Raw genomic sequence first — 17405 nt, forward strand, 5'->3', positions numbered from 1 at the left:
GATTTGTAATAGTAAAATATATATCTTTCATCTTTGCCCATTACGCTTATAAAAAAATGTTCCACCCAATTATTCTTACCAACCTGAAAACATACCGCAGGGCATCCTTGGCTCTGGTTTTGCCCTCAAAGTCCAACAAAAACAACGTCAGAAACACTTCAACCGCCAGATACCAGCAGCGGCAATGTTGATCCAATGTCTTTGGCGATGTTATGCGGCGGACAAGGCCATCAACAGCGTTGCTACATGGAATATTTACATAAAGGACCCAGCACCACCAGGTCAACCATCCACTCCACTTGGAAAGGTGAGCCACAATACGCTGCGTCGATGACGCTCGTCAATGTAGACGTTAGTTGTTGACTGTCAATGTACTTAGTTGCTTCCAATGTTATTCTGAACGATGAAATTATGATAAGGGTAAAATTGTTTTAAAAAGGCGTAAATTCAACGTTCATTCTGACGGAACGAGATCATTAGAGTTTGATGGAGGTGTGTACTTCCTCGACAGTGGTTTATTCAAACTTGATAAAAATTGAAAATTTTCACTTCGTTTATCGATATTGGAACATCTGTGACCAATATCAATTTCTATCCGCTCTTGCCTCTGGTCTTTCCTTCGAAATTGAACGAGTTTTAAAAAAGGAACAAACAGCAATTGGCGAACGTTCGAGTTACATTTCGTGCGGAGAACAATCGTTAGGGACATAGTCAGGGTAAATACCCAATAACCATGAAAAAAAAATTCACGTCAGTACAGATTCGTCCACAGTGGCCGAGCACTAATATTCTATTCGGGAAAAAAGGGTGAAAGATCGAGAATAGTGCCCACTATTTTCACTATTTTTTTCTCTTCCTTTTTCTATGAAATCGAAATTATTGGAAATTCAATTACGAGGTTTTTCCATGTGCGATGCGAAAAATCATTTTCGTCGGTAAATTCCGCGTTTGTTTTTCTTTTTTAGTAAACTCTCGTGTGCTTTGTTAGTAATTTGGCAGCTGATGCACTCATTGAATCGTTTCGTTCTCGATGGGTATCGATGTGGTTTTCGAGTTTGCTAGTTTGAATCCCACAGGGATTATTGATTTGTGTTACTCTGGCTCGAGGCTCTGAATGAGTGTCTGGAGCATTGGTTGTTTTTATATTAATATGTATCAATATGCGCATATTTCATATTCATTTGTTCCGATTTGCTGATGAGAATTATTTATATACGAAACATATCGGATTTGATGAAATTTTCGTGATGACTAAAGAAGAATATTGAGAAATACCTCGAATAATATAGAATATTAAAATTAACTGATCATTTTTCATACATGAAAACTTCAACAACATATGATATTTTTCTCAATGACCTTTCCGGTCTCAGTTATGCAATAACTTCTTGAACTGCTTAAATGTCAATCACGACGGAATCCCTCATTGGATTTATCCCTTTTACTACATAAAAATTACAATTTTTCATCAGTAAAATCTCGAAATTCGTTTTCCGCGAAAATTGTGTGGGTCCGGATAACGCATAGACCACAGTGAATTATTTAAGCCTCCTAAAATGATTTCCCATAATTCCATCCTCTTCTATTATTCCTCTCATCCGCAAATAGACATCTGAGTTGAATAGGAATTCGCAATGCTGGGGCTTAAAACCCACAGCAGACGTCAACCGCTCCAGCATAACTCCCCTAGTTTGATCACTATTTATTTTTCAAACTCCAGTTTTAGAAATAGCAACCAACATTTATTTTTTGTCAGTATCATTTAACGGTTATCGTTCCCTCCATTATCATCATAAATTTGTTAAGTACGTTTACTTTGTGGTAGAACAGTATTTATACAATGAACCCTACTGTATTTCAGTTGATTTGTGTAAAGAAGATGGTATGTAAATGGTTTTGGATTTATTTAAATTTATTCAAAATATTTATGCATGTTTTATTTCATTTTTATTATATCTCTGAATATCATTATTTACTTAATATTACCACATTGCTGAGACGCGTTTTTTGCAAATTTACTCATAATCCTCTGACTCAAAATCTTACACTTTAATATTAGCCCTCTGCATTTCCTTACAAAATTATAGGACACTTCAAAATTTCTCAGTAACTGGACATGAAGTAAAATTATTTCACTTAATTCTCCTGTTATCCAAAAGAATAATTTCACAAAACAAAATCCAATATAGAAACTTTTGGGAATATTTCAAAATATTTCAGCACAATTTAGAGGAAATCTGGAAAAAACAAATATTTTTCAATGAAAAAATCAATTAATTTGCTATCGATTTCTGAAAATCACTCTTTCCGCGTAAATGAGACCAATTGTACAATTGAATCAATGCAGACCACGATAAAACGTCACTTTGAAACTTCCTCGCAATACAGCCTCACCCGCATATCATCAGAGCAGTGAATCGCATTAAAATACGTCGTGCCTGGCTTTGAAGTAATTGATAGAAAACGGGAGGCATAGATAAGAGAGGCCATTGCAAAATGGCACTATGGGACAAAATAAACAGTACAACTAAATGAGACTCCTTTCCTTTTTCTGATTGCCAATGAGATAAGTGAATTCAGTACAGTAGAATTGCATTATAGTCGCACCTCACCTCAATATCTTTTTTTCGCGTATTTTTTGGTTACTCCGTTTTACTACTTCTGAGCTGCAAGATGTAAACCATCGATTATTCCGACCGGTAAGAAAATGAATTCCGGGCAAAATAAAAACGAAAAATGAATTTCTCTCAAAAAATCAAAAAATAAAAAATCAAAATTCACCATCCAATTATTGTAAAACAATTCAAAGGCACATTTTTTATTCAACTTTTTTGGTTATTATATTATTATTATTGTTTGCGTGAAACCTCGAATTTTATAGCTGTCTCATTTAGAGCTCGCTGTCCCTGTAATGTCATTTTGTCCCGGTCTCCCTTAATCAACCCAATTCAATCATGAAAACTCATCACCAACATGATCAATTTCTGTACTACCAAAAGTAATTGGGCATTCGTTGGGACAATCCACCGACAACAGACAGTCTGTGTGGGATTCGATTATCGAAATACTATCGATCGCCAATACCTTTACTATTAGAAGTATCTAGTTAATTACAGCGTCAAGTACAGCTGTATGGCTTGTCAAATACTTCCGAGAAAACCACAAACTCATGTTTACTCATTATATCCGAACTGTGATATTCAATACCTATCACAGTGCTCGAGTACCCTCAGCGTTCACTCATGTTTCAATTATCCGCTTCTTGTAATTGCTGCATGCGCATGCCTTATCACCACGATCCGTATTCACTTGTGAAGATGGACAGCGCCAGAATTGTCGATTTCACATACTTGAATAGCCAAGGGATTTTAAAAAACGTCCGGGAATTCGTTGCTTTTTGCAAGCCATTTTAGATGCTTCGTAGTGTGGTGCAAAAAAAATATTGGCATTCGAGAGATTGCAATGGAAATCTCTGGCATTCTGTGGAATTCTCGATGCACTGACCCACGGATGCAAATTGTTTTCAACATTCGCGTGAGTGAATTTAACCAAAGAGTAGAAATATTTAGCCAAGAGTTTCTCTGAAAATTCTCCCCGCGAAAAGCAAAACCATTTGACTTGCTAAAAATTCAAACAAATTCATCACTCGATTGGGATATTTCATTGCAAACTGCCGAAGGGCATATTTTATTCCTCGTGGGGAACAAATGTGAACGAGATTGGATGAAGTGTCAGCATCACGCTTAGCCACCAATACCAGGAAACCGTTAAATTCCTTCTCCGTCGAGAAAATGGAGATAAACAAATGGGACAGTAGTATTAGTGCATGTTGTGTTCGACGTGTTGTAATGGGAGGGCACCGGGGGTTCAGTCTCTGATGATCCAGGTGGCTAAAAAGGCGAGTGTCCTGAAGAGGCGGAAATCGAGAAATCGAATGGAGATGCAGAACCAACAGCCAGCACCATCACAACCACCAGTCACTCTATCAGGTGCCACCACAGCACCACAGACTGACAGTAGGATTGATAATGAGGGAGATGTTGTTTTTTACATGGAGGAGCCTAAATCAGGCACACCCAATCGAGTCAGACGAGATAACCGGTGAGTACCCATCTACACTGAGTTATTATGAACAATCATTATGTATAACAATAATTCATATTCATATAATTGATAACAATGACAATGAATAAAATGAATAAAATGAATACAATGAATAAAAATATTTTGTTTTCTTCCAAAAACATTAAATTTTCTCTCAATCGCTAATAATTTCGCCCAATAAATTTCATGTCAATAAAATTGGGGAGGTATTGCTATTTTCAGGGGTAGTTTATTCACATCACAGACGAGCTCTGTGACAGAGGCGGCGAGCGACGAAATTGACATCGACATTGATGAGCCACAACGAGTTACGACGTGAGTATCAACCAAAAAAAAAAAATTGGCAATTAACGAAATCCGGAATTATTGGTGTTAGACAGTTGTGTTGTTTTCCGAGAGAATTGGTCCCTATTTATCGCTGGAATACCCCCGCATGCATTTTCACAAAGTCATTTCATGTACACTGCCCTAGATTTCCCGTGTTTCAAAAACTATTCACGAGGAATTCACTCAAGCGTATTAAGAGGCCTTTTCTTTTCGACTCTCCTGTCCTGACGCCTCTCAATATTTCCCACTTGTGCTCGTCTTTTTACCGAATGGTTGGTCAGTTTTCGAGCTATACAAAAAGATCCTTTGACCCTCGGCCGCTGTCAAGAACAGAATAGACAATTCTTCAGTCTGTGGAGATTGAATAGAAGTGCGAAGAACGCCAGACGTCGGTTTTTTTTTTCTTCATATTTTTCATCCCCTCATCTTGACGTATTGTGGCAATACGGGGGGAAACTTTGTCTCGTGATAAAAAGAAATATAACGTCATTCTGTTCACCGGTCGCAGTGAATACATCTAATACGTTACTTTTCTCTTGTATTGCAGGCTGACAGAGGCACACAGGAATGCGATAAGGGCTATCAGAAAGATAAAATATTTTGTCGCTAGGCGGAAATTTCAGCAAGCGAGAAAACCCTACGACGTGCGAGATGTAATCGAGCAATATAGCCAGGGCCACTTAAATATGATGGTTAGAATTAAGGTAAGCCGTGCGCCTTCTTAATGAACTGAATTAATTATGTTTAAACACCCTGAAATAAATCGCAATTTCCGAGGTAAACGAGTTGCTCGGTATTTTTCGTTTTCTTTATCATTTATTTACCTTTCCGCTCCACCGCTGATGGGCATTCAACGGCGCGACCCGGAGCTTTAAACCACATGGATTAGACCAACACGAATGTTTTATAAGAGACCGTCGGGCTCAGTTAATTGGATTATAAAATTTCTACGGTTTAAACATTAATTGGGAAGTACTCCGACGTGGAATCAGTATATTTTTTATTTAAAAAAAATCATATTTGGGTGAAGAAGAGTTGATAGATTGCAGAACTTGAAAGAAAAAAAAAGAGAGATCCTTGTCATTTGAACTTTAATAGTGAGTATATAATTGAAAAAGAACAAGCCCGTCATGCCGGCATTTTCAAAGGACTTGGAGGAATTACAGATGATATTTGACAAACCGTTGCGCAACACTTGACATTTGGTTCCCCAACGTCATAGAGGCATTCACTGGACAAAAACATTCTGCCATTCAATTCACAGCAATTCGTCAATTGAAACTTCTATTCCTAACAATTCTCCGCGTTTCTTTGTTTCTCCCTTTCATTTCAATTGACACATCATGTTGTGGGCGTTGCGGGTGGAACAAAGACTGAAAAAGGGGTATAAATAGAGATACAAAAGAAGAAGAAGTGAAGAGGCGACTGTGGTATATCTGTCTCCGTGAAAAAAAAAAGGGAAAGGAAGGAAACTGTCTCGATCCTAATATTGGCTCTGTTATTTTGCAGGAGCTGCAGAGGAGATTGGATCAAACCCTTGGTAAGCCGGGAAGCTACCTAGCAGGAATTGACCGGGCTGGCAACATAAAACCCATGACGATTGGTGCTCGTCTGTATCGAGTCGAACAGCAGGTAAGAGACTCCATCTGATCATGATAAATTTTTCCTCTCCATCTCATCTCATTTAGCACTCTCCCATTTCTTGTCTCTCCGCGAAAAGCTGTACCTCATTTTCCACTGGTACATGTCCCCTTTTTTCCCGTCCATCGCATCATCTCCCATTCATTTCTTCCCCCATTTTACCATTCACCTTTTTCATACCCTAGTCACATCTCATTTAAACTCTTACATTTTCTATAAGCAAAGCAGAACACCCACACGATCCGAAAATAACTGAAAAACCACATTTAAAGAAGGAATCCATTAAAAATAATGAGACCACGTGTACGCGCAGTTGCAATGAAATTAAATAATTTCTCAACCAAATGAAATTATTGAGAATTTCGGCGCATAACGCCACGAATTTTTAATGGAGTGAATGAAAGAAATTTCTAAACAAAAGTAATTAATTTACGCCACTTTGCGGGCATAAAATCTGGGCGAATGAGGCCATCGTGAAGTTAATACATTAACTGAAATCACTGATGTCGTCTCAAAGTTAGTGAGCCTCAGACATGAACAATAAAAACACTGAAATTTTCTTCGACGAGAGACATAAAATCACAAACGACTAGTTCTAACTTTTTATGTGTAGCTCTCCGTAATGGATAAAAAACTCGATCAACTAGTGTACGTATTGAACGCAGTAGCCCAGAAGCAGCAAATACCACTGAGAAGCATCGAGGACGATGTGTAACAGATCGCCCCCAATGAATTAGTGCATGCAATATGTCATCGTACTCAGCCTCGATTAACGATAACCACAGTTGTACCAGAAATGCTCAGCAGAGCTCATTAAGAGCCCTCCAGCAACCCAAATACATCGGTATGTTCGAATTTTGTGGTGTAATTAACAAAAATGTCATAAAACTCTCAACGCCAGCGCGAAATTCCGATAAATGCGTTAACTGTAAAATCGTTGATGAATTCATCTGATTTTTTAAACGTGAGGACAAATTAATTTTATTTCCATGGAATGGCTGATACGCACACAACAAGATGCTACAACAAATAACCAAGTAGGGGAGAATAATTCACGTACAAGCCACGCCGATTTTCTCCATGAAAAATACGATGGACTGGTTCCACTTTAGCTTGATCATTCAGCTTTCACTCGATATCAATGAATCAATACAATTCGAATTATATGACCCTATCGCACAGCAGAGAGTGGGAGTTATAGAGGAAATATTTTACCAATAAATTTTTTCAATTCACCCTGTAATACTATCGGGAAACGTCGATTCAACGGAATCCAGAGAATCTGTAGCCTTTTGTGAGGAACAAACGCGACATCCCTATCTCTCCTGGGATTCTCCCAGCTCATGTACATCTAGTTAATAATTTTAATTGAAAACAACTTGGATAGACCTTGTAAATACATTAATTGGATAAGAAGGTATCGGTGAATTAATGATAATGGTAGAATGAGCTTCGTAGAAAGAGGCTATCGACGGTATTTTCAACGGTACAGTAATCAGTAGACGGTAAAATTGCAGTTTGTAGGGTCCAAAATGAATGAAAACTGTGGAAAAGTTATTATCAATGAGTATGAGAGGATTTACAAGTGCTTCGGAAAATGAATTATCGAAGTCATTCAGTGAAATTAGTACGTTTCTCGATTGAATGGACAAAAGAGTGGATTTGATAGCTGTGCATGCTCCATAATATGGATAACGCTATCGTATAATGCATCAATGCAAATTCATTTTGGTGCATGTTCCGCATGGATGGGCGAACGATTGAGTGAGCACATGGTAAAGATACTGGCGGGAGCGTGTAAATTTGTTTTTTTTTTGTCAATTGTGGGAACAGGAATCGTACTGTGTGAAATAAATGAAACTGCTTCGAGTCTACAAGTGCATATTTTGCACATTCTATGGTGCCTCTCACTGAATCTACTTCACTATGAGATATTTCAATTAGATAGACATTGAACGAGTTACAATAAATAAATCGCTGAGAGTTGCAATTATCTTGATAATAATAATAAGTAATGGTTTTTTGACAATTTCTCACAACTTCTGCTTGTGAATTTGCGCAGCACCGATTACAACAGTAATTACTGATTCTAGGTAATTGTCGGTTTTATATTGTAAGGGGAATATTTCATAATTTAAGAGGCTTCACAATTTGAATGTTCAGAATTTTTTTATACTAACTCGCTTATGTTGATTAGTCAATTTTTCAATTTGCGTAAGACTAGTAGAGTTGTAAAGTTCATTGATAATATGCAGACATTCGTCAGTGGAGGATTATTGATACGGAATTTTTAATTGTACTTGAAATTTCTCGGAATAAAATTTGGATAATCAGTAGGTAGACTGACATAGTTGACAACTCGTCTCATCTAATTTTCACTATTGTAAATTTGCACCCCAGGAATTAAGTACATCTCGTTCGTTAAAACTAATCTACGAGTGGCAAGTAGTGTTCGTGAATCGGCCGAAAAAATCTCTAGAATTACGCGTAAACTACAATTTTTATTATGAAAATTATGAAAAACCACGGAATTACGACGTACGAATCGAAAAATATAATCACACAATTAGATATTTGCGTAATTCGATTGTATTCAAGTGAACAAGTTAAATCTATATTCGTAGAGATGAGAAATTATACGATAATACCGAGTAGTGAAACAACAATGGCATATAAATAAATTCATAAGTCAACTCGAGTAAACGTAGAATTCGCAGTGAAAAGAATAAAAATCAGCTATTCGCAGCTTAGAATGTGATATTACGCAACCTAGTTATCAAAAATGTGAATAGGTTTTACTCAACCACGTGTTTGCCTCTCTTATTCATATCCCCATATATTTCTGCATTGTTGAGAAGAGAATTACCAGAATAATTTGAACTGAACACAACTATGTAATTGTCGCGCAGGGAATGGAACAAAGCGGGTAAATTACATGCGAACCTGAAAATGCTTGGACATATTGAAATGAGTATAACAACTTTGATCGGAAAAAAAGTCAATGCACTCACTCGCCTGTTGCATAAAAAGATGCATTACTCATTTTTTATTATCCAAGCTGCTTCGGAAAACTACTTAAGCTTTTTCTACGCAAAACGTGGCTGTTATCCGTAAGTTTCATCCGTAAGTTTTAGTCCAATCGTTTCTAATAATGATTGATAAATCAAGTGATCACATTCCGAGTTGATGCAGTGATATATCTATCACATTTTAACTAGGTGCTTAGTGTATATTTCCTCTTGAAAATAAGCATGAGGGTACGAAATGTGAATTGATCAAACTGATGAATTGATAGTCCTTCGAATTTGGTTCTCAACTCGGGCACAAATATTATTACCAATATTAAGTACCAAAAATCATAAATATCTATATTTCATGAAGCAATTTGATGAAGAACTGTTACCATTGTACATGATTTTCTATTATCAATAGAATCAGAGTATTTTATCGCTGCTTCTTGTGTACCTATTTTTCTTGTTACTGTTGATCGGTCCCCAAATTATAATATATCACTAGTCCTTCGACACTCAAATCTTTAAAAGTTTGATAATACAATGTCTTTAAATTGAAAAACTGTAAATTCGATAATTTGGACCAACGTTATATCTTCAAAATTTTAATTAAATTATACATTGGATGAAGTCAATATAATCGAGCCTATTTATCGGTCTTTGAGGGAATGCAGTTCGAGGGGAAAATTTTTTCGAGAAATACTGTTGTGGATGAGACATCGAAGTTAACTGTATACGTGATGACAAATCTGTTTTTTCCGAAATATTCGTACAATACCCGTGACCAAATAAATGACCTTTTTCCACAGTGGAACAACTCATTAACCTTGGGAATTTTCTAAAATTCTATCTGACCAAATTAATTCCAAACACCGAAATGATTCCTTCATTCATCTCACAATATCTAGACTGTATTCAAAAATCAGTAACAATAAATAATACGGTGTGCATCGCCGAGTGATGCTAGTTGTGCATCTACGACTGCTCTGGCTTCGAGAGAATCCCATTTATTTAGGAACCGAGATTAACGAGAATGTTAAAGTCAACATTGTAATACTCCACTCTGTAACGAATAAAATGTCAAATCTCGTACGTGTCGCAACGATGACAATCTTTAGTGATAATATGTAAATTGCAACGACAGCTGTGAGACTGATGGATATCGGAGAGTGGAAAGAAGAGCAGAATGTCAAAGTGCGAAGAGCATGCAGTCTTTGCCCACGAAACTCTCAAAGCTGAAGCAATCGGGCATGTTCAGTGCACTGAAAGAATCGATAATAGAATGCGATGAAAAAATCAATCATATCACCGTAGTTGCCTATATTACTATCCACCTAGTAGTATATCAACTGAACTGTTGAGCCGCTCATAAGGCGCGTTAATAATTTCATAAATTGTAACCAATTTAAGGGGAAAATCATTCATTTTAAAAATTTATTTCGTCATGAGGAAGAGCTCTGATATTTAAACGAATCAATTGTTCGTTCAAACTTTGATTCAACCCATTGGGCTTGGAATTTCACAGAGTTATTCTTTACGAACTGATGAGTGTAGAGAATAGATGCCAATTTTAGTCTCCATTGTTAACTAATTATGAATTTTATCAATTTTCATTATTCGATAAATCGAAGGTAAAGGTCACTTATTGATAATAAATATAGTGTATCACGTGAAACTTGTCCAATAATGATATTAACAATTTTCCGAAAGCAAATATATTTTGCAAGTGTCCTTCCAAATATTGTAAACGTGATAGCGCGCTCTGAAGGGTCTACGATACTCTTAGATTTAACGACGGTGAGAATAATTATTTCAAAAATCATAAGATAATAAACACGCAGATAAATGAAAATGAGTGGTCCATCCGTATGGAGAAAGAAATTTAGGTTTCCACGACAGAAATTAAAATTAAAGGTGAGAGTTTCACGATAGATAAGAATCATGTTTAGATATCGATGTAAGTACCGTGGATGGACCAATTGTATAAATAATTTATAAATATAGGTGATAATTAATATAAAAAATGCTACTATTATTTTAATGAATTATACATACCGAGTAATTTACGCCTGATGACGTTGTACATTTGTGAACATCGTTCCCTGTTATACATAACGAAACACGATTATTATTAATAACAATAAACAGCTATCTACAGTTGAATAAATCATATCAAATATCTCGAGATATTTTTTTATTATTCTTCATAAGTGTGTGAGTCTTGCACGATTTCTAAATTACTAGTTCTTTTTTCAGCATTATCTTTTACTAAAGTAATCATATTCGTTAGATTGCATTCAATCAATGGAATAATTTTTCCGTCATTAATTAATATGGTCCATAATATTTTCCACCTGCATTAGCATTTGCTGGTACATCGCACAGGAAAATTCGGGCAAGTTGTCGATACATTATCAAGCCGACAGTTCAGACAGACATTTCATGGAGTCATTAAAATTTTAAAATTTCAGTGAATACCGATTTCGTAACGCAGAAAATAACATTTACCCCACCGACTGGTCCCTCTGACAGTGGGACTGCTACTGAGGCAGTTACCGAGTCGGCTGACTGTCGGCAGAACTGAGCCTCTACTTTAGTCAATCCTCTTTGGTAATAATTACACAAAAACGGTGAGTAATAGCGAAAACTGCCTCGTCTTTCTGCTGTGCACGGTTGATGAATATTCAATGGAAAATAATGAAACCATTGAATTGGGAAAAATATATAATAAAGAAAATCGAAATATTTAAAAACTTGTAAGCCTGAACCCCTATTGATCATCTCATGAATAATATACTTCCACAAACCGAGGATTTAAATAATAAAAACGTATAATTGCTCAAAGATATCTCGATAATTTATTGACAAATCGGTCCACCGATCACTGAGAAAGTACAATTACACCATAGTTGTTTGTACTGTAATAAAAAAATCATTTGAAATTTAGACAGCAGCAGGAGCGATATTACCAGTGTAGCACTTCATCATCATGTATCCAGTCTCACAAGGATTGGAGCCCTCTGTAATCACAGAAGAAAATAATAATAGTATACATAATGTAAAGCAAGCCCCATCACATTAATATGACAATAGCTTTCACAATAACTCACTCAGATCCTTGCACTTCGTCATAAGTTCGTCTACTTTGGCAGGCGGCATCACTTTACCCATCCTCTCGCGGGCCATAGTCTCATCTAATTTGCCTTGATCGTCCATCTGCAGTCAATTAATGAGCCAAGTAAAACAGCAGCCCCTTCCAAATCCAAATAATTATAAAATATCTATCAATAAAATTACAGACCATCTTCCACTTTTTCAGCAGACATAAAGCGAAACAGCGGAGCTTCTCATTGTCAACCCATTCGTTCTTGTAGGCATTGTCCACCTCAGCTGCAATTACCAAGATAATCATTATTATTAATCATTAACGGATGATATTCCATCCTGGGGTCTTACCCCTATCAGCGCCTGTCTCTGTAATACAGGCATCTCTGTTCTCCCTGAGAGTCTCCTTCTGAATATCAGATATCTGTTGGGCCTTTAAAAATCATTACGAAATTATTAATTACACAATCTTATGTAAATCAGTGCTCATTAGCTCATACGATCACAAAGCTTGTCACTCTGAAAATTAACAATAATGATTTACCATAACAGCAGCCAGGCAGACTGAGAACAGAACCAAAAAGACCTTCATTTTGAATTTTAGGATTGATGTAGCTTCCGGACAATGGAATATGTAACGAGTGCGTACTGATTACTGATTATTGTCTTCAGAGTACTCAGTCTTTATATATGCTTGCTGTACTGATCTCCTTCTCTCTGCACAACATGATGACTTCTTATTTTATGAAGGTCGTGTCAAAGATGCCAACACAGTGGGGTCGTGCAATGTCTGATTAGCAAACATTTTTATTTTTTCCGGAGAAGCAAAGACAGAACAATTAATGAGGAATAATAAGACATCCGAAATTCATAATCTTTATCATCTTCACTAATTCGAACAATGAGAAATTATTGGCTCCTGTCAAAAATCCATTGACCCTTTTTTTTCACTCGATACATTTTCAGGGAATCCCCGTTCAGTTAATAATTACAATCAAATAAGTTTAGAGCACATTTTCGGTGAAGTTTGCCAGCACTGAAGCTTTAAAATGTGTTTGCATAACTATGAGATTATTTCACTCATTTATCAGCAGATAATTTAAAAAATCGATAACCCTTTCCATAACGCTAACCCGAATCAACCATCGATTGAATAAAATGCTGATGACTTATCCAACTTATTTGTTGTAATGCAAATGTGTTTTAATGTTGACTAGCATCATTCAAATGTCCTATGAATCATTTGGCATTGTCTATTCATATTATCCACGGCAAATCAATTGAAATATCTCGAAGCATAGCCTAGGCTGAGTCAAGATAATCTTTTCAATGTCACTTGCTCAACCGAGCAATTGAATTTCAAAAAATCCACCCATTATTCATATTACCCTGTTTATTCATTATCGCAGCTGTGTTATCCCTGTTTATTCATTATTCATCAGCGGGGCAGTGAATCGCGAAGTGAATCCAACTCAAGTGAGCAGCGGTAGGCGCGGTTTAAACATTGTTACTATGCATTGTTGTCCTTGTTTTGAAATAAAAATGTACATCGTAAATTTATTCCATGGCTGTGTACCTGGGCATTTGGCGGAATCATATCCACGGGGAAAAACAATTACTCCTGCTCTCACGGAAATTTATTCAGAATCATTTATCATTATTTCAGCCGAATTTTTTGCCGAATCTTGACTGAGTATGAAATTATTTGGGTCGTTTTCCATTCGTTTACATTCATCATGACTCTTTTTGTGGGAAGACTGAGGGTATTCACTCGTATCCTATGATTCCCATGAAGTAGTGTATTTCAATGATTGATATGTCTGTGGAATGTTGTGGTATCGAAATAATTGAAGAAAGTGAAGTCAATTGAAGTAAAGTAGTACTTTGTACTTTCTATCATGGGTTTACTGAATTATAAAAGAATATGATATAAAATTACATAATATTAATCGAGCGAGGCCGTCTAATGGGGTTTTCTAGGCACGGAGAGAGCCAGTGTTCATCGATATGATAAGATTCCAATTTATGCTACCACAGCAGCATCCGATAGTTTGAGATCACCCCAGCATTTCTGCAGAAGATATGAGGTGGTGCAAGTAGCGTCGAACCCTGAAAACATCATGATAGATAGCGAGACGACTCAAGTCTCAGATTTTAAAGAAAATAAAATGAATTACACATACTCAGTGGGCATTTAGTCATAACTTGATCCACATTGGCAGAAGGATATGTTTTAGTAATGTATTCTCGTATCGCATTCGGGATCCAGCTACCATCGCGCTCATCAATCTATCAAAAAATCAACACATCGCATGAATATCTTTCATTCTAATCTTGTTTGTCATTCAATACGTACTAATTTCCATTTCCTCATCATACAGACACTGAAACAACGAAGCTTACTGTCGTCATCCCATTCGTTTTGGTGGTAAGCCTTTTCAATTGCATCTGTATTATTCAAATAAAAATCGAGACAATTATCTTTACTGGCATTAATCAACAAGTCGGTAATTATATCTGCTTTCGGATGAATGAGTGATTAGTGTTTGTAGAAATGCACCATTAATTTACTTTTTTCAGATGACATGTACTAATGCAAACTACTCACTGAACTTAACAATCGCGTAAAATCACTGCTACAATTGTAATTTTGAAAAATATAATTTTCCTTTTATTCAGTGCGCTAATGAGTCAGAAGCGACACGGGTGATTAGCAAATGAGAGCAGAGGCATTATCTAAAGTTTATTATTAGTATTCCTCACTATAAACAAACGCAGTTAACAAAGTCTACAATGTATCTTCGTGTGGAAGCAACTCGTCGCATTCACATCATCTTACCGAGATTCGCATCCTCTTCCTTCATGCAGGCGTTCTTTAGTTCTTTATCAAGTGTAATGCCCTACAATAAAAAACGACGATACATCAATAATAAAATTCACCAAGTTCCCAAAAATCAATGAAAATTTTCCACGCTAAAATCGAGAAAAAGAAAAATTTTGAACGACAAAACCACGATTTTTTTTTTATCCTGTGCTGATCTATTTTACACTTACGAAAACTGCAACAATGCAGATCGTCCATAGAATAATAATGGTCTTCATTTTTCAATCTTACGGAAAACTCAGGGGAACTGATTGAAATTATTGCCAGGGAGTTACTAGGCTTAATTAAATTTCTCATCAATATATACCCCTGGATGCCATCTTATAGGAGAGCATACGAAAGGAATAAAAAAAGCATTCTAATTTTCATTCCTTCCTTGTGATAATAAGACACTTCATCTCCATAAGATGATCCTATAATTAAGCAGATATGATAGCATCGCATAACACCAAGAGGAAAACAATGCTGAAGAGAATGATGTAAAGGATTTTTCAATAATTTCGACGAGAAACAATGATGGCCGTTATTACATGTGTTTATTAGAAAGAGGTAACAGTTTGACTTTCGATGTATTTAAATCTATACTTTAGCTGCAGCGTTGGCAATTCTGAGATCATTCCAACATTTGGCTATTAAATATGCGTTATCGCAAGTGGCCAATGGAGCTGAAACAGACGGAAAAATTACCGAATAAATATCCTATAAATGAAAGATGAAATGTACTAGTGCATTCTACTTACATCCGCTGTGACACTTGGCTAGAACTGCATCTGCATTGCCATTGGGAAATGCCTTATTAATTGATGCACGAATTGCATCGGGAATCCAAATGCCCTGGGCCGCGTCCACCTAATGAAAGGAATATTTCAATTCACAATAGGTCTCTACGAATTAAAAATGACGCAGACTTACCCATCCCCATTTGTTCATTAAGCACAGGGCATAGCAGTGCAGATTATTGTCATTCTCCCATTCATTTCTCTCGTAAGCCTTTTTCACCAACTCTGGAATATTCAAGTTGGACTGACTAATCACGAAAATATCTCCGAAGCAAAACGAGACAGCGAAATTTTTGAAATAACATCTCTTGTGGCTTTTAACTAACTCTATAATAAAGATCTTAACGACATTTTCATAATCTTTTTTAGATTTGGAAATAATTGTAAAAAACTCGCTGAACTATATCAACATATCCCCTTTTTGCCATTTTGCCATGAAACTGAATTTTTGAATTGTAGATGTCAAAGTTATTATTCTGTTTAAACAATTTTACCTGGGTTAACTCCGGTTTCAGCAAAACAAACCGTCTGGTAAGCTGGGCCTTTGTTCTCCACCACTTGCGCAGAAGGAAGGCCCTTAATTTAAAAAAAACGATAATTATAAACTCTTGATGCGAATTACAATATTGATGATGTGATTAAGACTTACAAAAGATGTTGCGATGCAAACACTCAGTAAAACGATACAGATCCTCATTTTCAGACTTTTAGATGCTTACCAGAGGCAATTGACACGAGCAGCTACTAGTCTCTCAAAAGTTTTTCACCTATTTATACTCCGAAACGCATGATATAGTAGTCATGACTTTTGCTCCATGATCAGATCCAATCCAATCACAGCAAACATGAAAACAAGATTTCGTCTACAAAAATAAAAACCCAAAAACCAGTTTGATGGCCATCCTTCATCGTTTGTAAACCGACTCATCGCCATATGACGCAATTGATTGACGTAATCAATTAATACAACTTCAACTGAATAGCGCTTAAACATTCATAAATATTTAATATTTTTAATTTTTAAAAAGAGTTTTTAAGAAGTCTTTGTGGATAATACACTCCATACAAATCATGTAAATAAAATAATTTATCAAAAACAGTTTTTACTAATCAATCGATTAGTTAATTTATTGAGAATGACTGACGCACAGTATTCCTCATTTTGACTATTCTAGGCTTTTCCCTTTCCTCGAATCGCCTTGAAAAAATGAGGATTAAAAATGTGCGGCGAATATGACTGGAAAAGATGTAAACAAGAAAATAAACAATTCAACTCCGTATATTCAGAAAAATTTATTACATAATATGCATCCAGTCTTAAACGCATTCGCACTTCCATGAATAATGTGAAGTGCAGACTTTAATTTGAATCCTTGATGAGTTTTCCACGATTATCTATTGGCCACGGAAAGATCAATTAAGCGATTGTCCAAGCTACGTAAGAGCGAGCAAAAAAACCTATTAATTTATGCCATGAAGGCGCTTACTCCAGTACTCTGGAGCAGAAAATCCCTCCCACCTCTGCAAATAATGAAACTAATTATTAAATGCATG

At 36.2% G+C, this 17405-nt stretch overlaps 4 protein-coding genes across 10 annotated transcripts in view; 1 reads left to right on the top strand and 3 right to left on the bottom strand.

Annotated features, from left to right (window-relative positions):
* Nucleotides 1–11586, top strand: part of LOC105271217 (potassium voltage-gated channel subfamily KQT member 1) — a 54240-nt gene extending 42654 nt beyond the window's left edge. For 3 of the 7 annotated variants that reach the window (XM_011312981.1, XM_011313057.1, XM_011312649.1), the window contains 7 exons: nt 101–307; nt 1862–1882; nt 3887–4101; nt 4327–4419; nt 4979–5135; nt 5941–6063; nt 6686–11586. In XM_011312981.1, coding sequence (XP_011311283.1) covers nt 101–307; nt 1862–1882; nt 3887–4101; nt 4327–4419; nt 4979–5135; nt 5941–6063; nt 6686–6787 — 918 coding nt within the window. In that variant the 3' untranslated portion in view covers nt 6788–11586. Of the gene's footprint in view, nt 1–100; nt 308–1861; nt 1883–3871; nt 4102–4326; nt 4420–4978; nt 5136–5940; nt 6064–6665 lie in introns of all 7 variants that reach the window. The other 4 variants (XM_011313134.1, XM_011312737.1, XM_011312899.1 and 1 more) reach the window with 3 other exon arrangements.
* A 331-nt stretch (nt 11587–11917) lies between these two features.
* On the bottom strand, nt 11918–12859 carry LOC105271583 (general odorant-binding protein 56a). The gene is made up of 5 exons (XM_011313264.1): nt 12733–12859; nt 12540–12621; nt 12385–12473; nt 12194–12299; nt 11918–12103 (listed from the first exon to the last, which is right to left on the bottom strand). Exons 1-5 carry the CDS (start codon nt 12778–12780, stop codon nt 12027–12029), a joined length of 402 nt encoding a protein of 133 aa, XP_011311566.1. The 5' UTR covers nt 12781–12859; the 3' UTR covers nt 11918–12026.
* Nucleotides 12860–14054: 1195 nt separating this feature from the next.
* On the bottom strand, nt 14055–15359 carry LOC105271654 (uncharacterized). Its single transcript, XM_011313381.1, has 5 exons — nt 15243–15359; nt 15028–15088; nt 14545–14636; nt 14372–14477; nt 14055–14297 (listed from the first exon to the last, which is right to left on the bottom strand). The coding sequence occupies exons 1-5, from the start codon at nt 15288–15290 to the stop codon at nt 14212–14214; spliced, it is 393 nt and encodes a 130-aa protein (XP_011311683.1). The 5' UTR covers nt 15291–15359; the 3' UTR covers nt 14055–14211.
* Nucleotides 15360–15586: 227 nt separating this feature from the next.
* On the bottom strand, nt 15587–16763 carry LOC105271732 (general odorant-binding protein 99a). The gene is made up of 5 exons (XM_011313486.1): nt 16501–16763; nt 16346–16427; nt 15985–16076; nt 15813–15921; nt 15587–15737 (listed from the first exon to the last, which is right to left on the bottom strand). Exons 1-5 carry the CDS (start codon nt 16546–16548, stop codon nt 15652–15654), a joined length of 417 nt encoding a protein of 138 aa, XP_011311788.1. The 5' UTR covers nt 16549–16763; the 3' UTR covers nt 15587–15651.
* Between the last annotated feature and the right edge of the window lie 642 nt (nt 16764–17405).

The sequence above is a fragment of the Fopius arisanus genome, unplaced genomic scaffold (assembly GCF_000806365.1).
Source record: "Fopius arisanus strain USDA-PBARC FA_bdor unplaced genomic scaffold, ASM80636v1 scaffold00001, whole genome shotgun sequence".
NCBI lineage: Eukaryota > Metazoa > Arthropoda > Insecta > Hymenoptera > Braconidae > Fopius > Fopius arisanus.

Bases quoted from the DNA above. Each gene is read 5' to 3' on its own strand.
- LOC105271583 (XM_011313264.1), bottom strand. From the start codon at position 12,780: ATGAAGGTCTTTTTGGTTCTGTTCTCAGTCTGCCTGGCTGCTGTTATG. The intron at 12,474-12,539 runs GTAAGACCCCAG...TGGTAATTGCAG, and splicing joins AGAGACAGGCGCTGATAGGG to CTGAGGTGGACAATGCCTAC. The intron at 12,300-12,384 runs GTCTGTAATTTT...AATTGACTGCAG, and splicing joins TGCTGAAAAAGTGGAAGATG to ATGGACGATCAAGGCAAATT.
- LOC105271654 (XM_011313381.1), bottom strand. From the start codon at position 15,290: ATGAAGACCATTATTATTCTATGGACGATCTGCATTGTTGCAGTTTTC. The intron at 14,637-15,027 runs GTAAGATGATGT...TGAATAATACAG, and splicing joins GGAAGAGGATGCGAATCTCG to ATGCAATTGAAAAGGCTTAC. The intron at 14,298-14,371 runs GTATGTGTAATT...TGATGTTTTCAG, and splicing joins TATGACTAAATGCCCACTGA to GGTTCGACGCTACTTGCACC.
- LOC105271732 (XM_011313486.1), bottom strand. From the start codon at position 16,548: ATGAGGATCTGTATCGTTTTACTGAGTGTTTGCATCGCAACATCTTTT. The intron at 16,077-16,345 runs GTAAAATTGTTT...TGAATATTCCAG, and splicing joins TGAAACCGGAGTTAACCCAG to AGTTGGTGAAAAAGGCTTAC. The intron at 15,738-15,812 runs GTAAGTAGAATG...CGTCTGTTTCAG, and splicing joins AGCCAAGTGTCACAGCGGAT to CTCCATTGGCCACTTGCGAT.